General features: G+C 43.5%; 1 protein-coding gene and 1 pseudogene across 50 annotated transcripts in view; one reads left to right on the top strand and one right to left on the bottom strand.

Annotated features, from left to right (window-relative positions):
• The window catches only part of ST3GAL3 (ST3 beta-galactoside alpha-2,3-sialyltransferase 3), a 233,081-nt gene that overhangs the window by 130,713 nt on the left and 74,602 nt on the right, over positions 1-27,766 (top strand). For 38 of the 50 annotated variants that reach the window (XR_012421278.1, XR_012421206.1, XR_012421269.1 and 35 more), the window contains one exon: positions 5,726-5,818. The exons of the other annotated variants lie outside the window; for them this stretch is intronic. Coding sequence is in view for 32 of the 38 variants with exons in the window: in XM_045372593.2 (XP_045228528.2) it covers positions 5,726-5,818 (93 nt within the window). In the remaining 6 variants the exon portion in view is untranslated. The remainder of the gene's footprint in view (positions 1-5,725; positions 5,819-27,766) is intronic. 50 annotated transcript variants of the gene reach the window in all.
• LOC102124379 (serine hydroxymethyltransferase, cytosolic pseudogene) lies at positions 20,287-21,708 on the bottom strand (annotated as a pseudogene).

Raw genomic sequence — 27,766 nt, 5'->3', positions numbered from 1 at the left:
ATGACTCAGATCAAGCAGTCCCTTTTTTCTTAAAGTGATAGAAGACATTTGACAGTGCTTCAGCATTTATCATAGATGGCTGTACATGGGGCAAAAGCTGTAGAGAAACCCGAGTCTACATTGGAGGTCACAAAGAGCAAAGAGTCAGTGATGTCTAGGGTAGAATGGATTGGCACAGCCCATATGTGGGTAGATGAAGGAAACTGGTGACAATGCAAGAAGACCCAGCAGACCTGGAGTAACGGGTCAGACAGGCAGCAATCAGAGGAGATAGAAGTTGTCCTTAAGGAGAAGCATTTCCATTTTGGGGCTTGAGAGGATCTATGGCAGTAAAGGCTATTTCAAAAAAAAAAAAAAAATTAAAGTGAAAATATTTAATGACAGAATAGGATTACTCAAGCTAGGCACAGCTGCTTCTGCCATTTCCCTCATCATATCATTATCCCAGAAACAACTCTCAAGTACTTGGAGAAAGGCATCCTCATGAGGAAGGTAGAAGATGGAATTGAAGAATTCCCTCCTCTGTGGATGGAGCGAGCTCTGTGCGGAGAGGCTCATCTGCACACTCATGCATGTCCCCCTAGCATGGTCACACTGGCTTTGATTAAGCTGCTGGGTTGTTAGGCAGTGTGCTAAGTACTGCATACCTGGTCTTCTTTTCTCATAACAAGTGCTTTAAACTAAATTAGCACATGAATTGAGGGAGCGGGCATGGTAGGGGCTGATCTGAGTCCAGTCCTCTCTGCAGTGATTCTAGAAACTAGACTGTTGGTTACATGATGTCCATCACTGATCTGTAGAGTCCTCAGGAATAACCATCAATGACCCTTTCCCAGTTTCTCTGGCCATCACCCTACTTCCCCCTTACACTTCCTGTTGATTAACCTTCCAAGGCAAGGTAACCAACTGATTTCAGTCCAGCATTTTATTGGGTACTTGTATACTCTGTGCCATACATGCTATGCTAAATGATGATATTCTATGAAAGATATTTAAATAGACAATTACTCTTCAGTGTAATGAAGTGTAATGCTAGGCCTTAACTATGTCCTAGTCATCATTGTATCCTTAATCCCAGGCCAGTTAGTTAGCATGTACTGAACACCAACAAGGGGCCAGGCACCATACTCAGTGCCAGCCCTTCTTTCTCAGCGTAACTGTTACAAAAAATTTTATAAAATAAGTACTAGTGTAATCCCAGTTTTAAAGTTGTGGAAATTAAGGGCACAAAACAATTTAAAAGACATGCCCCAAATCACACAGCTATTAAGAGAGCCAGGATAAAAATCCGAGCAGAGTGTCTTCATTGTCTCTAAATATTTGTTGCAGGAGAAATGAGAGGCAGAAAGGGGAAGGCAGTAGGAGAGTAGGGGAATAAGTGAGCAAGCGAAGATGAAGGTCTGCCCCAGGTAGCTCAGGTCCACAGGGGGATGAGTTTATTCTACCTGGGAAGGGAAGTATCATGGAAAGTTCGCAAGGGAAGTGGTGCTTAGATAATAGGCGTCTCTGGCCAAGGCAGGCTAAGGGAGTAGAGCTAAGGCCAGCCCTTCCATTTTTGTGCTAGATCCTTTCCCCCTCTGCCTTCTCAAAGACATTCTCCCCCAACCTGGCCAACATGGTGAAACCTTGTCTACAAAAAATACAAAAATTAGCCGGGCATTGTGGCGGGCGCCTGTAACCCCAGCTACTCAGGAGGCTGAGCCAGGAGAATCCCTTGAACCTGGGAGGTGGAGGTTGCAGTGAGCCGAGATTGCGCCACCGCACTCCAGCCTGGGCGACAGAGTGAGACTCCATCTCAGAAAACAAACAGACAACAAAAAGAAACATTCTCCCTACAACTGTCCTATCTCTACTGCATCGTGAGTTTTTCTTTTATTCTAACCAGCTTCTAAACTTAGGAAAATATTTCCTAACCTCAAAAAACAATTTACCCTGCTTCCCCACTCCAGCTATTGCCCCATTTCTTTGTTGCTTTGTAACAGAACTCCTAAAAATAGTCTGTGTTTCATGACTTCAGTTTCTCTCCTCCTGTTTTTTCTTAAACCCAGTGAAACGAGTTTCACCTCCACATTCCAGTGGAATGGCTATTGTTGAGGTCGGTGGTGACCTCCCTGTTGCCAAATCCAGCAGTTAGTCCTGTGGCCACACCTTACTGGACCTGCACAGTGTGTGATGCAGTTGGTCTCTGCGTCCTTCCTGTGATACTTCGTTCACTGCAGCATCACACTCTCCTGCTCTTTCAGCCTCCTGCAGTGCTACTCCTCGCCTCCCAAATGCTGATCCTTCAGACACACGTCAGCCAGGGCACCCTCCCACTGGATATCATGTGGTGACTCTCCCTGTGATTGGATCTGAACCCAAGCCAGGCGCTCATGGCAGCCACGCGTCTCACACAGCGTGTGTGTGGCACCCCAGAGGATAGGCATCCTCTCCAAATGTGCTCCCTCACCACATCCTCATGCGATTGTTGGAATTACGTGGTTTCCACTGCACATGGGGAAGCTGAAAATCAGATTTTCCATCACTTGCTTTTCAGTGTCCTCTGTGAAAGTTTCTGATTCCAGATCTGATGCTTTTCCCATTTATGACCCATTGCTTGGCCTGATTCCTTAAACTCGCTCCTCCTGAGTGAAGCAGGAGAGTGGAAGCGTCTGGTTCCTTCTTTGGGACTCCAGCCTGTACATCTGGATTTCCTCTTGTGAGTGCAGTGGTGACACTCTTCACCCCAGGGGCTTGGTAGTCACATTTGCAGGACAATGGGTGCTCTTACTGGGTTTAATGCTAAATCTCCCAAAATGAAAGGCCAGCTGCAGAGTAGGAGAAGAACAAGGGCTGAGTGATTTGATCAGACATCTGTGGGGGCCTGCTGGCATTTGGAGTGTGAGTGCCTTAGAGAGACTAACTATTCTGGCCCCAGGGAGTTGGCGACAGTTAATCTTGGTGGTTTTGACCGCTAACTGCCCTAGAGGTCCCAGCCTGCTGGATGACTCAGAATCCCCAACACTCCCCCTATTCTTCTCTCACTGGGATAGTCAGGAGGCCATTTCTAAGGCATTTTAATTTGGTAATAACTTGACATGACCCACTGTACCCAGAGTTGTATGTTTCAGGAGTTACTGTCGCTTTCTAAATGAGGGGTTCATTTGGAGCCCATCATCCTTGATGTTGAACTGCCTTGCACTGCCGTGGAGGCAGCAGTATCTCCTGCCTTGCCTGCTGGGCTCCAGCTCCCTCTCCATTGTAGATGACATGATCCTGTGCCCCCTGGACTGTCCCACAGCCCTTCTTCTTTAAGCACCTTGTCAAAAGTTGAGGGGGTAAACTAGAGAGAAAAAAAGTGGCCAAAGGTTTGTCCGTTGTGCGTTTATTTCTGCACTGCACTGTGTTAAGAAGGGCACCTGCTGTCCATCTTTCTGCTGTTTATGAAACCTTCTAGAATTCAGAAAGACCACAGGAACTCACAGCACGAGGCAGGCAAGCAGATGGTGGGAGATTGGGAGACAGGACATGAAGAGACTCAAAATGCCTTACTGCCGCGGACCAGAGCTCTGTGAGACCTTCTGGACTGTCTTCTCCACCCTGTCTCCAACTGTGTTGACCACTCCTGTGCTGTCCTGTGCCTTCCTCTGTGACCGTGTTGGTGGCAGTGCCCTGTTAAGAGTTCCTGCACTGGTGTTAGAGACCTTGGGTTCTAATCCAGTGTCTACCACTTGTATGATCTTGGATTAGTCTCTTCATCTTTCTAGGCCTTGTGTGCAAATTAATTCATAGTACCAACTCACAGAGTTGTTGAGAGAGCTAATTGAAAACATCTAGAACGTTTTCGTCACTGTGCCTAGTCAAAAAGCTTGTAATCAGTTCTGTAATTGCACCGAGGTTTATATTTCATTTCAAAAATACAGTTGTTTACGTAAGAAAAGATTGTTTTGCTCTTGTTAAAATTCTGGCTTTCTTTTGCCTACCAAATAAAGTCCCAGCTCCTTGGCTTGTCACTCAGCCTTCAGGTTGCATTTCAGGCTTTGAATTTCCTTGGTGGGGGATGCTTGAAAATGTAGATTTCTAAAAGAAATTGTGCGTTGATCAGATGAGTTTGTCTATGTTCAATGAGCAGTTACTCTGTGTAAGGCTCTGGGCTAGGCCCGAGGGGTCTATGGTGAATCAGACATGACAGTAGGCAGTGGCATCATCATTTCTTGTACCACCACTCCACACCCACCCGCCCAGACCCTGCAGAAGGAGGGTAGGCTGGAGGGTAGGCTTCCCACAGGGCCCCATCACAGTAGAGCAGCTGGGCACCAGAGTGTTGGCAGCAGGCCCAAGGGTGGGGGTGGAGGAGGTGGGGACTCAGAACTGGCAGTCAGCCAGGGCTCACTCAGGTGCCCCAGCATGCAGGGCCTCCAGCCCACAGAACCCATTCACTGACTATATCCTGTTCTTTGGTTGTGATCTTCTCTAGACTGAATGGTGCAGAGATTTTGGTGGCAGGACAGTGACTCCAGACCCAAATTGAATGCATAAGGACATTGAAACCCAAAGATGTGAGGTGGCATGATTGTGGTCACACAGCAACAAGCCAGGATTAGAACACAAGTCCTGTGAAAAATATGCAGCAGTCTCGGCCTTGCGGGTTCCTGAGATTGCGTTGTCTGCAGTGAGACTTTCAGGGTCATTTTGTTCCTTAACAAAGTTATAGGGGTCTTCTCTGTGCCCATTTATGCAAGGCACTGGAGAGGGTAGGCAGGGTTAAATCAGACTCTGACCTTAGGATTTTACAGTGTGTCAAGGGAGACATACTACCAAAAATTACAATACAGAATAGCAAGTGCTGGGGGTAAGTATATGATGTGAGGGGCAGGGGGAGTGACTGTACAAGCACAGAGGAGGCACTTAGCCCAATCCGAGGGTCAGAGAATCACTCCCAGTGAAGCTGATATTTAAGCTTAATCATGAAGGACCAGTAGTTATTAGCCAGATGAAGAAGGACAAGGAATAACATTCCAGGCAGAGAGACCAGGAAAGCATCCTCAACTAAAAGTCTAATGGTTACATCAATAACCCCAATTACATACATTTATCATGTCTGTATTCGGCCACTGTTTGGGACAGTTCCCACTATTGGGGAATGGTTCCTACTGGGTGGATCATAGCATGAATGGAGAGAATAAAAGCAGATGAGGCTGGCCATGTAGGAACATACAAGGAAGGTGGAAAGGCCAGGGGCTCTGACCATCAAAGCCTGAGTATCTCTATCCTGTGAACTCCAAGCACCACTCCCCCGGGTATTGGAGCCTTGATAGAGCTCCTCATTTCCTTGGTATCAGGCTTCCTGCAAAGAATCTGTGAGTATGAGCTGGGCATGGTGGCTCCATGCCTGTAATCCCAACACTTTGGGAGGCCGAGGCGAGAGGATCGCTTGAACTCAGGAGTTCAAGACCTGCCTGGGCAACACAATGAAACCCTGTCTCTTAAAAAGAAATCTGTGAGAATCCAGGTAAGTTCCTTTTACAGATACTATCCAGGGGCCTGACTTATTTATCTATTCCTTTAGGGTTTAGGGATTTATTTTGTTTTTACCCTTAAAGCCTTAATGTGGAAAAATGCCTGAAGTGCTGATTGTAGGAATGAAGCTTCACTCAAGAGTCAAACACCTATAGCTCCTTACGAATTAATAACCCACTCAGTGCTCAGTACCTGGCAAGCTGTAACTTTCCTTCTCTTCCCATAGGCCTGCTGAATTAGCCACCAAGTACGCAAACTTTTCAGAGGGAGCTTGCAAGCCTGGCTATGCCTCAGCCTTGATGACGGCCATCTTCCCCCGGTAAGTGCTTCTGTTTCCTCCACTGCCTAGACAGCCTGGTCTGGGGTCCAAGAGCCAGAAACTCTGCCTCTCACAGCCAGTCATGTTCTCCTATGCTCTGGAAACCATGGGTTCCTGGAAAGGACTCTGCCTTTAAGTTGGTTCCTACTCCAGTCCTACTCCATGCCCTTGCTTTGCCTTACTCCCATCCTGTCTCTGGAGCTTGCACCTTGTGGCACAGCCTGTTTCTGCAGAAGGATAACCTACATGGTTGCCCCATGCAAGCCAGGTATCCAGAGGCAGCCAGAGAAGGCTGCCAAGCACAGAAGCTCCTAGACCTAGTATCAGTGGCCAAACGAACTTTTTTGGAAGCTGGGACCAACTAGCTGGCTTCAGGGAGGCATATCCAAATAAAGCAGGGAACAAAGAGAAATTTCTGAGGCTGTCTTGAGTTTTAGCACTTTCCTTCTCTGTCCATTTTGCATTCTGGAGCTGCTGGCTTCTTTGGCACCTGACAGAATCTGTGCATAACCTAGGGAGTTCCTTTTACCAAATGCTGCTAAGGAATCTTGCTTACCGATCCATCCTCCTTTTTGGTTTTCTTTTCTGAAGCCTTGATGTGGAAAAGGAGCTGAAGTGCTGAGATTGTCTTTGGAGTGCAGTGAAACTGTCAGAGTCGTTTTGTTCCTTCTGATTTGGAGGGGCTGGAGGAAAGGCTGCCTAGGATTGTCTGGGCACTTGGACCACCAGAGGAGTGCTAGGGGTGGGCTCTGCTCACTGGGGGAAGGACTTGCCTCCCATCCCTTAGAAGGCTGAGGTTAAGACACACAATGTGCTTGCAAAGGAATGCTGAGAAACAGCTGGCCCCAAAGTAACTCCAGGATATTTGGTTTTTATGCTCCCTTTCTTTTCTAACGTGAGCAGTCTCAGCTTAGCTCCTTGTGTAAAGCAAGGGCTATGCTGACTGAGTATCCGGTGCTCAGATAGAGATCTCTTTGTCCAGGGTCTGCCTTCTGAATTGATTCCAAATATTTTGCTTCCTCCAGCTATTTATTGAGTGCCCCTGTGTCTGGCTTTGTGTTCTGTATTCTTAACACAGGTTTTTGCAAGCCTATATGACTCAGTCCCTTGGCCCAGACACCTGTGAGTTTTCCTTGACCAGTATATAGGTTTCTTTTACTTTTTCTAATTGAAAGTAATACAGGCATGTGGAAAACAAAATAAAACAAAAAAAACCCTCAAACAGTACAAAAGGGTGTATACTGCCACTCCAGGCCCCTTCCAGAGACAGCCAATATTACCATAAATGGGAACATACTGTATTTGTGCTGTGTATTAGGGCATTCTTGCATGTCTATGAAAAAATATCTGAGACTGGGTAAATTGTAAAGAAAAGAGGTTTAATTGGCTTATGGTTCATTAGGCTTTACAGGAAGTATGGTGCTGGCATCTGCTTCACTTCTAGGAGGGCCCCAGGAAACTTAAAATCATGCCAGAAAGCAAAGGGGGAGCAGGCACGTCATATGGCAAAAGCAGGAGCAAGTGAGTGAAAGAGAAGAAGTGCTACACACTTTTAAACAACCATATCTCACAAGAATTCACTCACTATCACAAGAACAGAACCAGGAGGATGGTTCTAAGTCATTAAGGAGAAACCACACCCATGATCCAGTCACCTACCACCAGGTCCCACTGGAGATTACATTTTTTTCCCTTCCTTTTTTTTTTTTTTTTTGAGACAGGGTCTTGCTCTGCTGCCCAGGCTGGAGTGCACTGGTACAATCTTAGCTCGCTGCAGCCTTGACCTCCGGGCTCAAGCAATTAGCCCACCTCAACCTCCCGAGTAGTTGGGACTCCAGGCACATGCAACCACACCTAGCTAATTTTTATATTTCTGGTAGAGGTGGGGTTTTGCCCTGTTGCCCAGGCTGGTCTCAAACTCCTGGACTCAAGCGATCCACCCACTTTGGCCTCCCAAAGTGCTGGGATTACAGGTTTGGGCCACTGAGCCTGGCTGGGGATTACCTTGCAACGTAAGATTTGGGCAGGGACAAATATTCAGACTGTATCATTCTGTCCCTGGCCCCCACAAATCTTCTGTCCTTCTCACATGTTAACATACAGTCATCCCTTCTCAATAGTCCCTGCAAAATCTTAACTCATTCTAGCATTAACTCTTAAAGTCCTGAGTCCCATATCTAAATTCTTATCTGGAAATGAGTTCCTTTCACCTATGAGACTGTAAAATCAAAACAAGTTGCTTACTTCTGAGATACAATGGGGGTATAGGCATTGGGTAAACATTCCCATTCCAAAAAGGGGTAATCAGCCATAAGAAAGGGGCTATACACCCCATGCAAGTTTGAAACCCATCAAGGTAGTCATTAACTCTTAAAGCTCCAAAATAATCTCCTTTGACTCCATGTCCCACATTCAGGGCACACTGGTGCAAGAAGTGGGCTCCCAAGATCTTGGGCAGCTCTGCCCCTGTGGCTTTGCAGAGTGCAGTCCCTGCGGCTGCTCTCATGGGCTGGCATTGAGTGCCTGAGGCTTTTTCAGGTGCAGGGTGTAAACTGCTGGTGGATTTACCATTCTGGGGACTAGAGGATGTGGCCCCCTTCTCACAGCTCCACAAGGCAGTTTCCCAGTGGGGACCCTGTGTGAGGGCTCCAATCTCACATTTCCCCTCCACACTGCCCTAGTAGAGGTTCTCTGTGAGGGCTGTACTCCTGCAGCAGGCTTTTGCTTGGGCAGCCAGGCTTTTCCATACATCCTCTGAAATCTAGGTGGAAGCATCCAAGAATCCTCCATTCTTGCAGTCTGTGCACTCTTAACACCACATGGAAGCTGTCAAAGCTTGCAGCTTGCATTCTCCAAAGTGGCAGCCTGAGCTGTACCTTGCCCTTTTTGAGACATGGCTAGAGCTGGAGCAGCCAGGATGTGGGGAGCAGTGTCCTGAGGTTGCATAGGGGCCAGGCCCTGGGCCCGACCCATGAAACCATTTTTGTCTCCTGGGCCTCAGGAACTATGATGGAAGGGGCTACCTCAAAAATCTCTAAAATGCCTTTGAGGCTTTTTCCCTGTTGTCTTAGATATTAGCACTTGGTTATTTTTTAGTTACGCAAATGTCTCTAGCAAGTGGTTACTCCACAGCCTGCTTGAATTCCTCTTCTGAAAAAGCTTTTTCTTTCTTTGCCATGTGACTTGGCTGCAAATTTTCCCAATTTTTATGTTCTGCTTCGCTTTTCAATATAAATTCCAACTTTAAGTCATTTACTTGCACCCGTATCTGAGTGTAAGCTCTTAGGAGCAGCCAGTCATATCTTGAATGCTTTGCGGCTTAGAAATTTCTTCTGCCAGATACGCAATCATCACTCTCAAGTTCAAACTTCCACAGATCCCTTGGAAAAGGGCACAGTGCAACCAAGCTCTTTGCTAAGGCATAACATGTTATGACCTTTGCCTCATTTCCCAGTGAGTTCCTCATTTCAATCTGAGACCTTGTTGGCCTAGATTTCATTGTCCATATCCCTATCAATATTTTGGTTACAACCATTTAACCAGTCTCTAAGAAGTTCCAAACTTGCCCTCATCTTCCTATCTTCTTGTGAGCCCTCCAAACTCTTCCAACCTCTATCCATTACCCAGTTCCGAAGTCATTTCCACATTTTCAGGTATCTTTCTAACAATACCTTACTCCTGGTACCAATTTTATGTATTAGGCCATTCTTGCATTGCTACAACGAAATATCTGAGATTGGCTAAATTATAAAGAAAGAGGTTTCATTGGCTCACAGTTCTGCAGGCTTTACAGGAAGTGTGGTGCTGGCATCTGCTTACCTTCTAGGAGGCATCAGAAAGCTTACAATCATGGCAGAAGGCAAATGGAGAGCAGGCATGTCATGTGGCAAAAGTAAGAGCAAGTGAGAGAGGGGAGGTGCCACACACTTTTAAACAACTAGATATTGTGAGAATTCACTCACTATCACACGGGAACGGTGCTAAACCATTCTTGAGAAATCAACCTCCGTGATCCAATCCCACCAGGCCCCACCTCCAACATTGGGGATTACATTTCTACATGAGATTTGAGTGAGGACAATTATCCAAACTATATCATGTACCTTCCTTTTTACTCCTAAGAATATAGGTTAGAGATTATTATATTACCCACATATATGGATCCACTTCATTTTTTAAATGAATGCATAATATACAATTGTATGACTGTATCATAATTTTATTCAAATTAAGGTTAAATTAAAATTATTGGTTAATTAAAGGTTAAAATTGTTGGTTAATTGAAGGTTAATTAAAATTATTGGCCTGGTGCAGTGGCTCACGCCTGTAATCCCAGCATTTTGGGAGGCCGAAATAGGCGGGTCACTTGAGGTCAGGAGTTTGAGACCAGCCTGGTCAACATGGCAAAACCCTGTCTCTACTAAAAATGCAAAAATTAGCTGGGTATGGTGACACACACCTGTAATCACAGTTACTTGGGAGTCTGAGGCAGGAGAATCGCTTGAACCAGGAGGCAGAGGTTGCAGTGAGCTGAGATCGCATCACTGCACTCTGGGCTGGGCAACAGAGTAAGACTCCGTCTAAAAAATAAATAAATTAAATAAAATAAATTTTGTTTCAAATTAAAGTTTATTGAAGTTTAATTTACAAACAAAATTTCCCTTTTAGTGTAGTTCTGTAAATTTTTATGAATACATACTTTGTGTAGCCACCATTACAATCAATAGTACATTTCCAGCAATCTTAAAATATTCCTTTTTGCTCCTTTGTAGTTAACCTTTCCCCTTACCCCCAGCCCTTGGCAACTACTGTAGTGTTTCCAGAATGTCGTATCAATGGAATCGATTATATAGCATGAAGCCTTTTGAGTTTGCATCTTTAACTCAGTGTAACACATTTGTGATTCATACATGTGCTATGTGCATCAGTTGTTTGTTCTTTTTATGCTGATTAGTATTCCATCGAATGGATATAACACAGTCTGATTACCTACTCAGAGGTCAGAAGACATATATGGGTTAATTCCAGCTCTTGGTAACTGGAAATAAAGCTACTATAAACATTAGTACAGGTTTTTGTGTAAATGTATGTATTCATTTTTCTTGAGTAAATACCTAGGAATGGAATGGCTAGGTCCCATGGTAACTGTTTTCCAATGTGATTGTACTGTTTGCTTTCCCACCAGCAGTGAATGACAGTTCCAGTTGCTCTACATCCTTGCCATCAGTCTTTTTGATTTTAGCCATTCTAGTAGGTCTGTAGTGATATCTCAATATCTAAAATTATGGTTTTAATTTGCAGTTTACTAATGACTGACAATGATAAATATCTTTTCATGTGTTTATTTTCCATTCTTTTATCTTTAGAGAACTGTCCCAGTCTGTTGCCTTTTTTTTTTTTGAGACGAAGTCTCACTCTGTCGCCCAGACCGGAGTGCAGTGGCATGATTGCAGTTCACTGCAAGCTCCACCTCCCGGGTTCACACCATTCTCTTGCCTCAGCCTCCCAAGTAGCTGGGACTACAGGCACCCGCCACCACACCCGGCCGATTTTTTGTATTTTTAGTAGAGACGGAGTTTCACCGTGTTATCCAGGATGGTCTCCTTTCTCCTGACCTCGTGATCCGCCTGCCTCAGCCTCCCAAGGTGCTGGGATTACAGGCATGAGCCGCTGCGCCCGGCTTGTTGCCATTTTTTAATTGGTTGTTTACCTTATTGAACTATAAGAGTTTTTTAAACTTCTGGACAGAAGCCCTTTGTCAGATATGTGATTTGCAGATACCTTACTGTCTCTTACCATTCTCTTTACAATGTCTTTCACAGAGCAGAAATTTCTAATCTTGGTAAAGTCTAATTTTCTACATTTTCTTTTATGGATTGTGCTTTCAGTATTGCATCTGAGATATCTTTCTCCAGTCTAAGGTCAAGAAGCTTTCTCTTGTTTTATTTCAGAATTTTGAGTTAATTTTTGTGTATATAAAAGATTAGAGTTGCCAGGCACGGTGGCTCACGCCTGTAATCCCAGCACTTTGGCAGGCCGAGGCAGGCGGATCACGAGGTCAGGAGATCGAGACCATCCTGGCTAACACGGTGAAAACCCGTCTCTACTAAAAATACAAAAAATTAGCTGGGCGTGGTGGCGGGTGCCTGTAGTCCCAGCTACTCAGGAGGCTGAGGCAGGAAAATGGCGTGAACCCGGGAGGTGGAGCTTGCAGTGAGCTGAGATTGCGTCACTGCACTCCAGCCTGGGCGACAGAGCGAGACTCCGTCTCCAAAAATAAAAAAGATAAGAGTTGAGGTTCACTGGCTGGGCGCAGTGGCTCACACCTGTAATCCCAGCACTTTGGGAGGCTGAGGCGGGCAGATCATGAAGTCAAGAGATCAAGACCATCTGGGCTGACACAGTGAAACCCCATCTCTACTAAAAATACAAAAAATTAGCTGGGTGTGGTGATGTGTGCCTGTAGTCCCATCTACTCGGGAGGCTGAGGCAAAAGATTCGCATTAACCCGGAGGTTTAATGAGCTGGAGGTTGCAATGAGCTGAGATTGCGCCACTGCACTCCAGACAAAGCAAGACTCCCTCTCAAAAAGAAAAAAAGAGTTTATGTTCACTTTTTGCACGTGGATGTTCAGTTGTTCCAGAACCATTTGTTAAAGACTCTGCTTTCTCCTTTGAATTACCTTGGCATGTTTGTCGAAAATCAGTTGAACGTATATGTGTAGGTCTCTTTCTGGACTCCCTAGTCTATTCTGTTGATTTATGACTTTGTGCCAGTATCACTCATACATGGACAGTCTTGTCGTCTGTTACTAAAGACAGTTTTATTTCTTCCTTTTAAATCTGTATGTCTCATTTCCTTTTTCCTGCTTTATTGCGCTGGCTAGATTCTTCAGTACAGTATTAAATAGGTGAGGTGAGAGTGAACAGCCTTGCCTGTTCCCGGTCTTAGGAGGAAAACATCTAGTCTTTTACCATTATGGTGTTAGCTGTAGGTTTTTCATAGATACCCTTTTTTAGGTAGAGGAAGTTCTCTTCTGTTCCTAGTTTCCTGAGAGTGTTTATCATGAATAGATGTTGAATTTTGTCAAATGCTTTTTCTGCATATTTTGGGAAGATCATATGGCTTTTCTTTTTTAGTCTATTAATATGATGAATTACATTGATTTCTTTCTCATTAATTGACTTTGAATGTTGAACCAATCTTTCATTTGTAGGATAAACTTCATTTGGTCTTGGTATATTGTCCTTTTTACACATTGCTGTATTCAATTTGCTAAAATTTTTCAAGGATTTTTGTGTCTGGTTATGAAAGATACTGGTCTGTAGTTTTCTTGTGATGTCTTTAGTTTTGGTAATATAGTAATGCTGGCTTCAGAATAAGCGGGAAAATATTTCTTCATCTTCCTACAAATTTTGTGTGCAATTGGTAATATTTTTCATGAAATGTTTGGTAGAATTCACCAGCAAAATCTAGGCCTGTCTGAAGAAAAAACAGTTTTTTATCTCTATTCTCATGCACCACTGAACACACTTCTGACACCAGATGTGTCACAGTTTTTCTCACACATGAAGCAGTTCTTCAGCAGACCCTACTGTGTGTCCTATAATTCAATTCAGTTCTGACATTATCCACCTGGAGATGGCGTCAGATCCCACAGGTTGACGGCTCAACAGGACCATACCTCACTTCAGATGCTAATCACAAGTAGTAGGTTGTTACCTATACATCTCACCAACCAGCTATAAATTGTGAATTCCAAGACCACCCCCTCTTGGGTTTGATCTGTTTGCTAGAGCAGCTCACAGAATTCGGGGAAACTTGTGTTTATCCATTTGTTATAAAGGATATCACAAAGGATACAGATGAACAGCCAGATGGAAGAGATGCATAGGGCATGGCATGTGGTAAGGGGTTCACCACCCTCAGGGGACCTCCATGTGTTCAGCAGTCTGAAAGCTCTCTGAACCTTGTCCTTTTGGGTTTTTATGGAGGTTTCTATAAACCCTGTGGAGGATTACATAGGCATGATTCATTGCATCATTGACCACTGGTGATCACATCAACCTTCAGCCCTTTCCCATCCCCAGAGGTCAGAGGGTGAGACTGAAAGTTCCAGCCCTCTAATTGCGTGGTTGGTTCCCCTGCCAACCAGCACCCAACAGAAGGCTATCCAGAAGTCACCTCATGAGAACAAAAGATGTTCCCATCACCCAGGAAATTTGAAGGAATTTAGCAGCTCTCTGTCAGATGTACTCTTATCAGTCAGGAAATTACAAAGGTCTTAAGAGCTCTGAGTCAGAAACTAGGGTCAAAGACTAGATATTAGAACAAAAGATTCTCTTAGTGCCCCTATCTGTAAGGATTTTAGGAGCTTTATGTAGGGACCAGGAGCAGAGACCAATATTTATATTTTTTATTATTTCATAGCCTGCACAGTCTTTGTAGGAAGGCTTTTGTTGTTTTTGGTTTCTTTTCGAGACAGAGTTTCTGTTGCTCAGGCTGGAGTACAGTGGCGCGATCTCTGCTTACTGCAACCTTCGCCTCCTGGGTTCAAGCAATTCTTGTGCCTCAGCCTCCCGAGTAGTTGGGATTACAGGTGTGCACCATCACGCCCAGCAAATTTTTGTATTTTTAGTAGAGACGGAGTTTTGCCATGTTTGCTGGGCTGGTCTTGAACTCTTGGCCTCCAGTGATCCACTGGCCTCAGCTTCCCAAAGTGCTGGAATTACAGGCGTGAGCCACCACGCCTAGCCAGGGAAGGTTTTTATTATCATTATTATTACGAATTAAATTTCTTTAATTCTAGAGTTATTCAGGTTTTTCTGTTTCTTCTTTGGTGGCATGTCTTTCAAGGAAGTTTTGCCTTTTTTCTAAGTTGTTGAATTTATTAGCATAAAATTGTGTATAATATTCCCTTATTATTATTTTAATGTCTAGGATAGAGACAGAGTCCTCTCTTTCATGCCTGATATTGGTAATTTGCATTTTTTCTCTCTTTTTCTTAATTCATCTGGTTTGAGGTCTATCATTTTTGATTGGTCCTCTCAAATAACTAGCTTTTAGTTCCATTGGTTCTTGTCTGTTGATATTTTTTCCACTATATCATTGATTTCTGTGCCTATCTTCATTTTTTTATTTTTTCACTTTTCTCTTTGTTGGACTTTAATTTATTGTTTGTTTTTTTTCTTAGGCTAGAAGTTAGATCATTGATTTTATTTATTTCTAATATAAACATTGGAATGCTATAAATTTCACTCTATATATTGCATTGACTGCATCTTACAAATTTTGATATGTTGTATTTTTATCTTTGTTGAGTTAAAAATATTATCTAACTTTACTTGTGATTTCTACTTCGGCCCATTAGTTCTTTTGAAGTATTTTTGCTTAATTTCCTAATATTTGTGGGTATTCCAGATATCTTTGTGTTATAGATTTCTGATTTATCTTTGCTGTGATCCAAATATACATTATATGATTTTAATACTTTTAAATTGATTAAAATCTGAGTTATGGGACAAAATATGGTTGATTTTGTTGAATATTCTTTGTGTGCTTGAAAAGAAAATACTTCTGTTTTTGGGTATTCTATAAATGGCAATTAGCTTAGGTTGTTTTATGGTATGTGTCTAGTTTCTTATATCCTTACTGATTTTCTGTACACTTTTTCTAACAATTACTGACAGAGGGGTAATGAAGTCTTCATTTATCAGTTTTTATTTAATTTGTTTTGAAGCTCTGTCATTTGGTGTGTATACACTTAGGATTGTTGTATCCCATTTCTAATAGATTCCTTCATTATTTTGAAATGTCCCTTTTTCTTATTGATAGTCAAATACTTATTGTTGCAAAATCTTCCTTGTTTGATATTAATATAACCACTCTGGCCTCTATAAAATAAGCTGTATTGCGGTGTATGTTTTCCATCCTTTTATTCGGTTGGTGCAAAAGTAATTGTGGTTTTTGCAATTACTTTTGTTTGTGGGAAGGAGCATGTTTGTATTTGCCCTTGAGCTGTCCCAGGGGTGGTTGGGGAGCAGCCTATCTTTTTAACCTATTTGTGTCAGGCAGTCCTCCCACCTCAGCCTCTCAAGTAGCTGGGACCACAAACACATGTCACCATACCCAGGTAATTTTTGTATTTTTTGTAGAGACAAGGCTTTGCCATGTTGTCTAGGCTGGTTTCAAATTCCCATTCTCAAGCAATCTGCCTGCCTCAGCCTCCCAAAGTGCTGGGATTACAGCCATGAGCCACCATGCCCAGCTTATTTATTCTTGTTTGAAATAATCAATTATTTAAAATAATTTAAAAATGAGAGTGGAAGGCAACCTACAGAATGGGAGAAAATATTTGCAAATCATATATCTGATAAGAGGTCAGTGTCCAGAAAATATAGAGAACTTATAATACTCAACAACAACAACAAACTGATTTAAAAATGGGTAGAGAACTTGAATAGACACTTCTCTAAAGAAGATATACAAATGGCCAAAAAGCACATAAAAATGTGCTCAATGTTACTAATCACTAGGGAAAGCCCATGGAGAGTAAAACGCTAGAATCTTTCTAATAACTTTGCCCTACACCATGGTCTAAATGATTATGGCTAAGTGGCTACACAGTATTTTCTTTTTCTAGAATGATTTTTTTTTTTTTTTTTTTTTTTTTTTTGAGACGGAGTCTTGCTCTGTCGCCGAGACTGGAGTGCAGTGGCCGGATCTCGGCTCACTGCAAGCTCTGCCTCCCGGGTTTACGCCATTCTCCTGCCTCAGCCTCCCGAGTAGCTAGGACTACAGGCACCCGCCACCTCGCCCGGCTATTTTTTTGTATTTTTTACTAGAGACGGGGTTTCACCGGGTTAGCCAGGATGGTCTCGATCTCCTGACCTCGTGATCCGCCCGTATCGGCCTCCCAAAGTGCTGGGATTACAGGCTTGAGCCACCGCGCCCGGCCTCTAGAATGATTTTCTAGAGATACCACCTCACATCCATTAGGATACTATGGCTGTTATCCCAAAACCAGAACATAGCAAGTGTTGACAAGCATGTAGAGAAATTAGAATCCTTGTGCACTCCTTGTGGGAATGTAAAATGTACAACAACTGTGGAAAACAGGATGCAGTTCCTAAAAACACTGAAAATAGGATTACCGTATGATCCAGCAATTCCTCTTCTGGGTATATACCAAAAATAATTGAAAACAGGGCTCCAAAGGGTGTTTGTAGCAGGATCATTCATCATTGCCAAAAAGTAGAAGCAACTCAAGTGTTTATTGACAGATGAAAGGGTAAACAAAATGGTATGCATAAGCAGTGGAATGTTATTCAGCCTGAAAAAGGAAGGAAATTCTGACACATATTACAACATGAACGAACCTCGAGGACATTATGCTAAATGAAATGAGCCAGTTAAACAAAAACAAATATCTTGTGATTCCATTCATATGAGGTGCCTAGAGAAATCAAATTCATAGAGACAGAAAGTAGAATGTGGTTTCCATGTGCTGGGAGGAGGCAGGAATAGAGAGTTACTGTATAATAGATATAGAGTTTCTGTTTTGCAAGATGAAAAACCGCTCTGGATATTGGCTACACAGCAGTGTGAAAACAACTAATACTACTGAATTGTACACTTAAAAATGGTTAGGATGGTACATTTTATGTTAGTGCATTTTACTACGGTTCAAACATTTTAAAAGTTTTTTTAATGAGAGGGAAAATTCTTTTATATTTACTCACAAAGTTTTCTTTACTGTTGGTCTTTCTTCCTTTGTGTAAATACATATTTCCATATGGTATCCCTTTTCTTCTGCCTGAAGAACTTCATTTAACATTTCTTGTGGGCAGGTCCGATGACTGTGAAGTCTTTCAGCATTGGTTTGTCTGAACAAGTCTTTATTTTACCTTCAATTTTGAAAGACTTTAAAAAATTTTTTGGCTAAGTATATGCTTCTAGGTTGACGGTCCCCCGTTCTCACTTCTACCACCCCTCCCCCACTACTTTAAATATGTAACTCTATTTACTTGCTTCATTCCTGACAAAACATCTTCTGTCATTCTTACCTATATTCCTTTGTATGTAGTATTTCCATTTTCTTCTGGCTGCCTGTTGAGATTATTCTCTTTACCACTGGTTTCCAGCAATTTTATTATGATGTACTTTGTTGTGGTTTTCTTTTTTTTTTTTTTTTTTTTTGACATAGGGATGGAGTTTCGCTCTTGTTGCCCAGGTTGGAGTGCAGTGGCACAGTCCTGGCTCAGTGCAACTTCCGCCTCTCGGGTTCAAGCAGTTCTCCTACCTCAGCCTCCGAGTAGCTGGGATTACAGGCATGCACCACCACACCTGGCTAATTTTGTATTTTTAGTAGAGATGGGGTTTCACTATGTTGGCCAGGCTGGTCTTAAACTCCTGATCTCAGGTGATCTACCCGCCTCGGCCTCCCAAAGTGCTGGGGTGTGAGCCACCATGCCCAGCTGTGGTTTTCTTTATATTTACTTGGCTTGGAGTTTATTTAACTCCTCAGATCTATAGGTTCATAGTTTTCTTGTTTGTTTTGTTTTCTTCTTTGTAATCACATTTGGACCTTGTTTACATATTTTCTCAAATATTTTTTCTGCCTCATCTCCTTTCCCAGGATTCAAATTACATGGATGCCATTTTATTTGTCCCACAGGTCACTGATGCTCTGGATTTTTGTTTTTCAATCTTTTTTCTCTCTCTACTTCATTTTGAATAGTTTATATTGGTATGTCTTCACATTTATAGCTTTTTCTTTTATAGCATTTAATCATTTGTTAATTCCACCTGGTATATTATTATGTCAAATACTGTGTTTTTAATCTCTGTAGATTCCATTTAGGTCTTTCTATATCTTCTGTTTCATTTCTTACTATGTTTGTGTTTTCTTCTGCCTTCTTGAACATTTTGAGAGTTATTGGCAAATTGCCCTTCATAGCAATTTTGGGATTTACATACACGCATAGTAGATTATGATGGTGCCATCCTTTGTTTTTTTCTGTTTTACAGTTTTGTTATTTATATTTAAATTATTAGGCCAGGCGCGGTGGCTCAAGCCTGTAATCCCAGCACTTTGGGAGGCCGAGACAGGCGGATCACGAGGTCAGGAGATCGAGACCATCCTGGCTAACACGGTGAAACCCCATCTCTACTAAAAAATACAAAAACCTAGCCGGGCGAGGTGGCGGGTGCCTGTAGTCCCAGCTACTTGGGAGGCTGAGGCAGGAGAATGGCATGAACCCAGGAGGCGGAGCTTGCAGTGAGCTGAGATCTGGCCACTGCACTCTAGTCTGGGCGACAAAGCGAGACTCTGTCTCAACAACAACAACAACAACAAAATTATTAATGCATCTATTTTTGGTTTTGTGTGTTAGGAATGAGATTGAGTTCTAGGTTTTTTTTTTTTTTCATATGGGTAGCTAGTATTTCTTGGTATTTTGATCACAAAATAAGTAAATTCAAGGTTTTGATTTCTGTAGCATCAATATTTTGACAGAAAAGAACTTGATAAAACTCTTTTTGATGTGTTAATTTTGACATCTACAAAAACAAGCCATTAAATATTACCTTTTTTAACTTTTTAAGAAATTAATTTGAGTTCAAATATTTTTGAAATATAAAAATTATGTTTTTAAAGCTATAATTCTTGTAGACATTCTGTGGTTAAAAATTTGATTGTGCTTATTAAAAATGGTCACATATGTTTTGCACTCCAGCGATGTGAAAATAAAGTTTCTTTGGGAAGGTGACATTTGGTTTCCTGATTATGGGAGGGAGTTGGTTATCTCAGATGGAGCAGGAATGGTTGATTCTCACACCGGGATGGGACTGGGATTCCCCAGGATGGAGGGAGGAGACCCTTTCTACACCATACTTTGAGCTACTGACAGCAAAACCCTCCCACCATACTGGGTGCACCTTGTGTACACTTGACTAATGTACACTTCTGATTTACGGCACATAGCAGAGGCTTCGAGGCGAATTCCGTTCTCGTTTGGCATGCTGCTGGGTAACAAGATAGTAAGAGTGGCAGTTTGTACAAGCTGTGGACAGGGACATTTCCTCTCTGCTGCAGCAAGGCAAAGGAAAGCCCAGGGAGAGTAAAACGCTAGAATCTTTCTAATAGCTTTCTAATAGCTTTGCCCTACACCATGGTCTAAATGGTCTAAATGGCTACACAGTATTTTATTTTTCTAGAATAATTTTATCCAGCTGTGAGAAAGCCAGGTTCAAATTAAAAACTTTTAATAACCTGTCCCAGAATTACTAACAATGAGACTTAAATTTTGATTTGTGAAGAAAACATGAAAAAAGTCCAAAAGAAGCCCCCTCAAAGGACAGAAGTGCCAGTAGGTCCCTTGTGGGGCAGTTTGTACATCTCTCAAGGGGGTCCTCCAGCAGGCAGCTTCCTCTGTGGCGCCAGGTGTGTCCAGGGTGGGCCGGCTCCTTTAGAAGTTAGGCAGGCCAGGCAGAGGGAAGAGAGAGTGAAGCTCTCGACCTCCTCCCAGAGAGCCTGCACGCCCCCCCGGTATTTATCCCCTGCCAGTCTCTCCTTGAACTCTTTCAGGGTGGCTCCAGTGCCAACGTTGCTGTAGATCTGCAGGGGTTAGCTTTAACCCTGTGTGGATAAAGTGGGCTACTTTTTGGAAGTCTTTTTCCAAAAGTCCGAGGGATGTCAGTGCTGGCGTCCCCAGCCGCAGTCCACTGGGCCGTGGAGCGCTTCTGTCACCTGGGCAGGTGTTCTTGTTGCAGGCAATAGAACAGGCTTCTAGGACCTTCTCAGCCCTTCTGCCATCTGTGCCTTTGATTGAATGGAGATCCACGAGGATCAAATGGTTGTCAGAACCACCTGTGACTGTTTTGCAGCCCAGCCCTGTCAGTGCCTCAGACAGAGCCCTGCAGTTGGCCACCACCTGGTGCTGATAAACTTCAAATTCCAGAGTCACAGCTTGCTTCAGGGTCACAGCAACCCCAGCAATGGCATGGTTGTGGGGACCTCCCTGAAGGCCAGGGAACACAGCAGAGTTGATGAGAGATTCCAGGTAGTACAGAATCTTTTTGCCAGTCTTGGGATCCATACGTTGCACTCCTTTCCCGTAGATCATGCCGGCTCAGCAGCCTCTCAGGTTCTTGTGAGTGGTGGTGGTCAGCACGTGGCAGTGTTTAAATGGGGAGGGCACCACACCAGCTGCCACCAGCCTGCTGATATGTGCCATGTCCACCATGAGATACACTCCATTCTCATCTACAGTCTTTCTGCAGGCGGGCATAGTCCAGGTTTTAGGAGCAGCAGCTGGTTCCTGCAGTGATCAGCTTCAGGTGGAAAAGGCGGGCATTCTCCTCCAGCTGGCCATAGTTGATGTAGCCAGTGTCTGGGTTCACCTTATAGGGCATAGATTCAAAGAAGATGGATGTGGCAGAGATTTTCTTCTTGTCTGTCATGAACCCGTGGGTCAGGTGGCCCCCATCTGGCAGGTCCAGGCCCAGTGTACACTCGAAGTTTGCAGGGGAGCCTGAGCAAGGCTGGACGTTGACCCCCCAGCACTGTGGGTCCAGCTTATAGGCCTGCAGGGCTCGCTTCTGACAGAGGGTTTCCAGCTCATCAGTAAACTCAGTCCTGCCTTAGTATCTCTGGCCCGGGTACCCCTCAGAGTATTTGTTATTTAAGCAAGAGCCTAGGGCCTCCAAAACTGCTCGGCTGGCAAAATTCTCTGAGGTAATCAGCTGCAATCCAATCCTCTGCCAGTACTCTCCTTCTTAATGATGTTGTAAACCTCAACATCGCTGTCTTTGAGGGGCTGCGCCAGCATCTTGTCATGTGAGGACCACAGGTCAGCATCCTTGTGGGCCCCATTGACTGGCATCGCCATTGCATGGGTTCGAAGCTGCCAGAACATGACCCTGCACACGTGCCTAGCCTCAGTCCCACGCCACCGCCAGTGCCACCAGAGTCCCAGACCCGCAGACCCAATGCCCCGCACACTGCCACGCGCCAACCATGTGACTTGTCGCACCAACCCCAAATCCCAAACTTGGTGCAGGACTGCTAGTGCTCTGCTAGGTGCACCCCTCGCACCAGGCTTAGGCTTGACCTAAATCTTACCTTTTAAAAAAAATTCCCAAATGCTGTGTGAAGCATACATTCTCTTTTCCTATGGTTCACTCTTCCCTGAATGACCCACCTAGTCATTGACTCCCATCCCTAGGTGCAGACTAGGGAGCAGGCAGTGTAAAGGAAGGGGTGCCGATGTGCCCGCCCGTCCAGACCAAAGTCCTGCTTCTCTGGGAAGCTAGCCTGTTTGCTGTCACACTTTTGTACTCTCTGCTGAAAAGGCCTCCTTTTCTCCCTCGAATATTGCTCACTTGGATACATCTTCCTCTAATTAGAGAGATGGGGAGGGGATGGCAGTAGGTCCAAAGGAACTCAGATTTATTGAGCACTTGTTTTACTCCAAATTTTGAGTTAGGGCTTTTCGATCTGTTTGGTCTCATGGAATGCAAAGTCTTCCCTCACCTAGAAATACACTCCATTACTCTTTCCCCTACCCTGTGCACCACCGCAGTGCCTCACACATAGCTTTGTTATTATGTACATAACTATTGGCTGGTATTTATTCTCCCATAGAGACTGTGAACTTCTCGCACAGAGGCATGGTCTATTCATGGCCGCCAACACCTAGCAGAGCCTTTAGCACACAGTAGACACTTGGCATTTGTATTGTGAATGGAAATTAATTCTGCCCTCCAGAGATTGAGAATGTAAGGATGTGGGAAATGTTGATAAGACACTCTTTTAGTGGAGAGAGTTACTGAAGAAAACTATTGTGACATATTCCAATATATGATAGATTGAAAGGAGATGAAGATTTGGAGACTGAAAGTTCTCACAGCTTTCTCACTTCACAGGCTGCGTGATCTTGGAAAAGTCTGAGCCTTACTTCACTCATTAGTCAAGAGAATGAAATGAGAGGATGTGTCTTGGGGCCATAAATGTTAGATCATTTCAACAACATTTAATGTTAGACACTTAATTGAGTGAGTTCTGTTTTCTCAGTAGCTTTCTTTATAATTAGATAAGTTATTTTTCAGGAAGAAAAATAAAGATCCTAGAGTAGGTCACAGTAAACATTTTGAATGTTTTCTTTAAAAAGAAAAAATATAACTCGTAAAACCTAAATTGACACATAATTGGCATACCCCATTTTCCTGCGAATATTTTGCCTCATACATTTGAGTGGCTGTTTGTGCTTTGGTGAAAGACATGATTGAGTGTCATATCTTTTAGTTGGTGGTCAGTGGGGCCACTCAGTATTGGGAGAAAGTGAGGTGCCTACAGGCTAAGCCTGTGGCCAACAGTTTCAGCAGAAAGCAGAGCCCTAATCCATGCCCCGTCCGTGCTGCGGAGTGATACTAGCAGCAGTGACAATGATAGCTCACACCTACTGATGTTTACTTTGGATCAGGTCCCGTGCTGAAACTTTTTCCTATTTCTTCTGTTTTAATTCTCCCAACAATTGTATAATGAGACTAACCCTTGTTAGTCAAGTTTTAAATACGAGGAACTAGAGGCATAGAGAAGTCAAGCAGTTTGCCCGAGGTCACACAGATAGGAAGTGATAAAACTAGGTTTTGAACCCAAGACCACATATTTAACAACCGCTCTCTACTTCCTCTCACAGCTGCTGTTTCATGGGCAGGCTGGCTAGTGGCCAAAGTACCGAGGCCTACCAGATGCCTGGTAGTAGCTAATGAGGTGCTGATGTGGAAATGGTTCCCTTACCCAGCTCTACAGAGGAAAACCACACTTCTCTTGAGATGCATTTTGTTTTAGGAAGGCTGGAGTGTGTGGTGTGTATCTGTGACTGTGCGTCTGTGATTCACATACTGCTAAGGAATCATTGCTGTGGTCCAAGCTGGCTGAGTTTCCACAGTGCAAAGATGGCCCTTGAAACTTTGCAGAGCTCTGAAGCAGGAAGTCTAGAGAGTTGACACACAGTCCCAGCTGCCTGATTTGGGACCCTTGCATGAGAAGGTACAGGAGACCTATTGCACTGCCCTGGGGACTTTGAAAGCTTGTGGGCTCCTGGCCAGTGTAGCTGAGTATCTGGTATCCCCACATTACAAAGCCCCTCCGTCTCTGCCCTTCCAGAAAAAGATTCTGGGATTTTTATCACTACAACACCAGGGAGGAGTGGTAAGATTGAGAGGCATCCTTGACAAATTTTGTCCCATACCATAAATTACGGAGGAGAATAGAATACCATCTACTTCTCTACTTCTGCAGAATCGTTGTCCTTCTAGGCTGAGAGCACACTGGGCACTCCCATACCCCCACCAGGAATGTGCAAGACTTGCTACAGTTACCTTCTCCGCTCCCTCATGTCCCTCTAACTCTTAATCCATGTAGTCTGGCCTCCACTCTCGCTTCTCTCCTCCTCAGAATGCTCTAATCCAGACCACCAAAAAGCACTGACAAATCCGACAGATAGATAGTCCTTCTCTTTTTATGATGTCTCTGAAGCATTTGGCAGTATTGATCTCTTCCTCCATTTTGAAACTCTCTCTTCTCCTTAATTCTTTGTTCAAACTGCCTCCCAGTTCTCCTACCTCTCTGTTCCTTCTCAGTCTCTATTGCAGGAGATCTTCTTTTCCTGTACTCGTCCTTACATGTTGGTGTTTGCCGGGTTTCAGTTATAGCTCTCCTCTCTTCTCACTCCACTGCTTTAGCTAACATCGTATGTGCTGATGACTCTCAATCTCTCTAGCCTACATCTCTACTGATCTTTAGACCCAAATACCAAACTTCCTGCTGGACAGCTCCACTTGGATGACTTAAAAGCATCTCAAGTTCAGTGTATCCAACTCACCGAATTTCCAACAAATCTAATCAGCCTATGTTCTTATTTCAGGAAATGGCACCACTATCCATTCTCACCCAAGCAAGAAATCTGGGAGTTATTCTTTCTCCTTCCCCTCTCAACCAGATATCTAATGAGTCATCAAGTCCTGGCACTTGTGTACTGTCTTCTTTCTGAGGTCAGTTCCTTCCCCTGAGCCCTGATTCTCCAACCTCTGTCACCTCTGCAGGAACCCGGATCTTCATTCTCTTCACTGTTTCCTTCTTATCACTATTTAATCATATTCAGGTCTCTCTCATCGCTTAAAAACTTGCCACATTGATCCTATTATTCTGTAAACTCATTCAACAAAGTGTCAGATATTTTTCTAGGTGCTATAGCTTCAGCACTGCATAAGTTACATAAAACCTCTCCCTTCAGAGATCTTACATTCCACTGGCAGACACAGATAACCTGTGCACATAAAGTGTCACGCCATTTTTAGAGCACCTACTGTGTGCCAGCCACTGTGCCACCGTATTTCATTTCATTTAGCCTTTACAATGGGAGCCAATCATAATTCCAAAAGACACAATCACGAACGCCGTAGTCCCAAATGCTGAAATCCTAAAAGATCAGTCGGGCGTGATGGCTCACGCCTCTGATCCCATCATTTTGGCTGGCCAGGGCGGGTGGATCACCTGACGTCAAGAGTTTGAGACCAGCCTGACCAACATGGCGAAACCCTGTTTCTAATACAAATACAAAAATTAGCCATTCATGGTGGTGGGCGCCTGTAATCCCAACTACTCGGAAGGCTGAGGCAGGAGAATCACTTGAACCCGGGAGGCGTAGGTGGTAGTGAGCCAAGATCACACCATTGCATTCCAGCCTGAGCGACAGTGCGAGACTCTGTTTCAAAAAAAATATTAAATTAAATTTTAAAAAAAAGGAAATCCTAAAAGATGAGAATCCCAAAAAGTCTAAAACCCTGAAAATCACAATTCTGAAAGATTAAAATCTTGAAAACATCATTCTGGAAAAAATAATTTTTAAAATTATTTAAAATATATTTATTTACATTCTTAAAAGGGGATTTATTTGATAAACGTAAAAACATTACAGAACACTTCATAGGCCACTTTACACAATGAAATGGGCAATAATAACATACATATTTTATTGCCTAGCATAAACAGGTATACTAATGAGAGGCATGAACAGGTTACTAATGACAGTCACATGGATATCACAGGAACAGGCAAACTGTTCATAAAGAAGTAGGTACAAAGGGACATGTATGAACACATTTCACTATAGTTGGTAATTGTGTACACCCAGGTTGACAACTGCGGTCATCTGAAATACTGTGACAGACATCTGAAATACCGTGACTGATCTCATCACAGTCTTTTGTCGAGATCGGTCAAAAGTCACAGTGGGTCACTACTGCATATGCAGTTGTTCAAAGAGCCAAGATCTTGAGAAATTTTATCTTTCACAAATGCATGTATCCAAAAAGGACATCTCTTTTTGAGGAAGTTTCAGTGTTTTTACATACACGCACAGTCGTTACACACAAAGTCAATGTGATAATGCACTTTTATGGAGTCAAATTTGCAAAATCCCTTTATAACAACCCCACGAAGTAAGTATTGTTATACCCATTTTGTAGATGGGAAAGCTAACGACTTGCTCAAGGTCATGGTAGCACAGAGCCAGGAATCAAACCCACCAACCCCACCCTATGTCCTGAATCCAGGCTCTGAACCATGGACCTGGAGGGGAATACAGATTCCTTTTGTTTGGAGAGTGTTTTAAATATTTTCAGTAGGTACCCACTGCGGTGAAATCCTTGGGTACAGGCCTTTCCGGGAAGAGCAGAGTGCTCTATAACTAAAGCTTCTCTGCAGAGTGTCTTAAGAGTAGCCTGCATAGGCTAGACAACTTCAGTGCCTGTCCATGACCTGGACTCCAGCTTACAGCTGGAGGAATTGCCGTTTATGTCCTGTCCTTTTCCCTGCCCACCATTTTTTTTTTTCATATATTCCTTAGCGTCAGGTGTTGGAACCACCTCTGGGAACTCATCCATGTTCTGCTTTTAAATTAATTCCACATCTTGCCTGAGCTTACTGCCTCCTCCATTATTTAAGGAATTTAGCCTGCCAGTTCCCTATAATGGTACACCCCGTCTCTTTCCTCTTTGCTCTATCTTCCAGTTCTCATAGGTGGAGCTGCAGTAGACATCCAGAAGTTGCGGGATTTTTTTTTTAGATCTCCTTCCCAGATGACTAGGGACCCACACTTGTTTGCAAAGGTGAATCCTGCAGACCTAGCTGGTTATAAATCCATCTGCTCTAGAAATTCTAGGCCTCAACCTGCTCTTTCTGATGGTATCAGAGTACATTGTTTCTCCTACCCCAGGACAGGACCTGAGGAGCTACATCTTACCCCTTTCTTATCCCTTTCTAACTTATCCCTTTCTAACTTGCCAGGTGAATGACAGGCAAAGCCTTGGTAGAATGTCCCAGACAGGCAAAAGGCAGTTTGGAACCTGTTGTGTGCTATAGAATCAAAGGTGATTTGAACTGGTCTGCCACAATATTTTTGAGATACTGGAAATAAGGTTTTTGAAAACATTTATGACAATTAGAGTCAGTTTATGTTCCTTAATCTAATAAATAAAAAATAGGCCTGGCACAGTGGCATGCACCTATGGTCTCAGCTATTTGTTACCAAAAAAAAAAAAAAAAAAAAAAAAAAAAAAACTTTTAAAAATGGAGCATATATTTTATATGTTTCCTTCCTTCCTTCCTTCCTACCTTCCTTCCTTCCTTCCTTCTTTCCCTCCTTCCCTCTCTCCCTCCCTCCCTCCCAGCCTGCCTGCCCGCCCGCCCGCCCGCCCGCCTTCCTTCCTTCCTTCCTTCCTTCCTTCCTTCCTTCCTTCCTTCCTTCCTTCCTTCCTTCCTTCTTTCCTTCCCTCCTTCCTTCCTTTGAGTCTTGCTCTGTTGCCCAGGCTGGAATGCAGTGGTGTGATCTCGGCTCACTGCAACCTCCGCCTCCCAGGTTTAAGCGATTCTCCCACCTCAGC

Source organism: Macaca fascicularis, chromosome 1 (genome assembly GCF_037993035.2).
Source record: "Macaca fascicularis isolate 582-1 chromosome 1, T2T-MFA8v1.1".
Taxonomy (NCBI): domain Eukaryota; kingdom Metazoa; phylum Chordata; class Mammalia; order Primates; family Cercopithecidae; genus Macaca; species Macaca fascicularis.
Note: the sequence above shows the minus strand (reverse complement) of the source record. Positions and strands in the feature narration are given on the sequence as shown.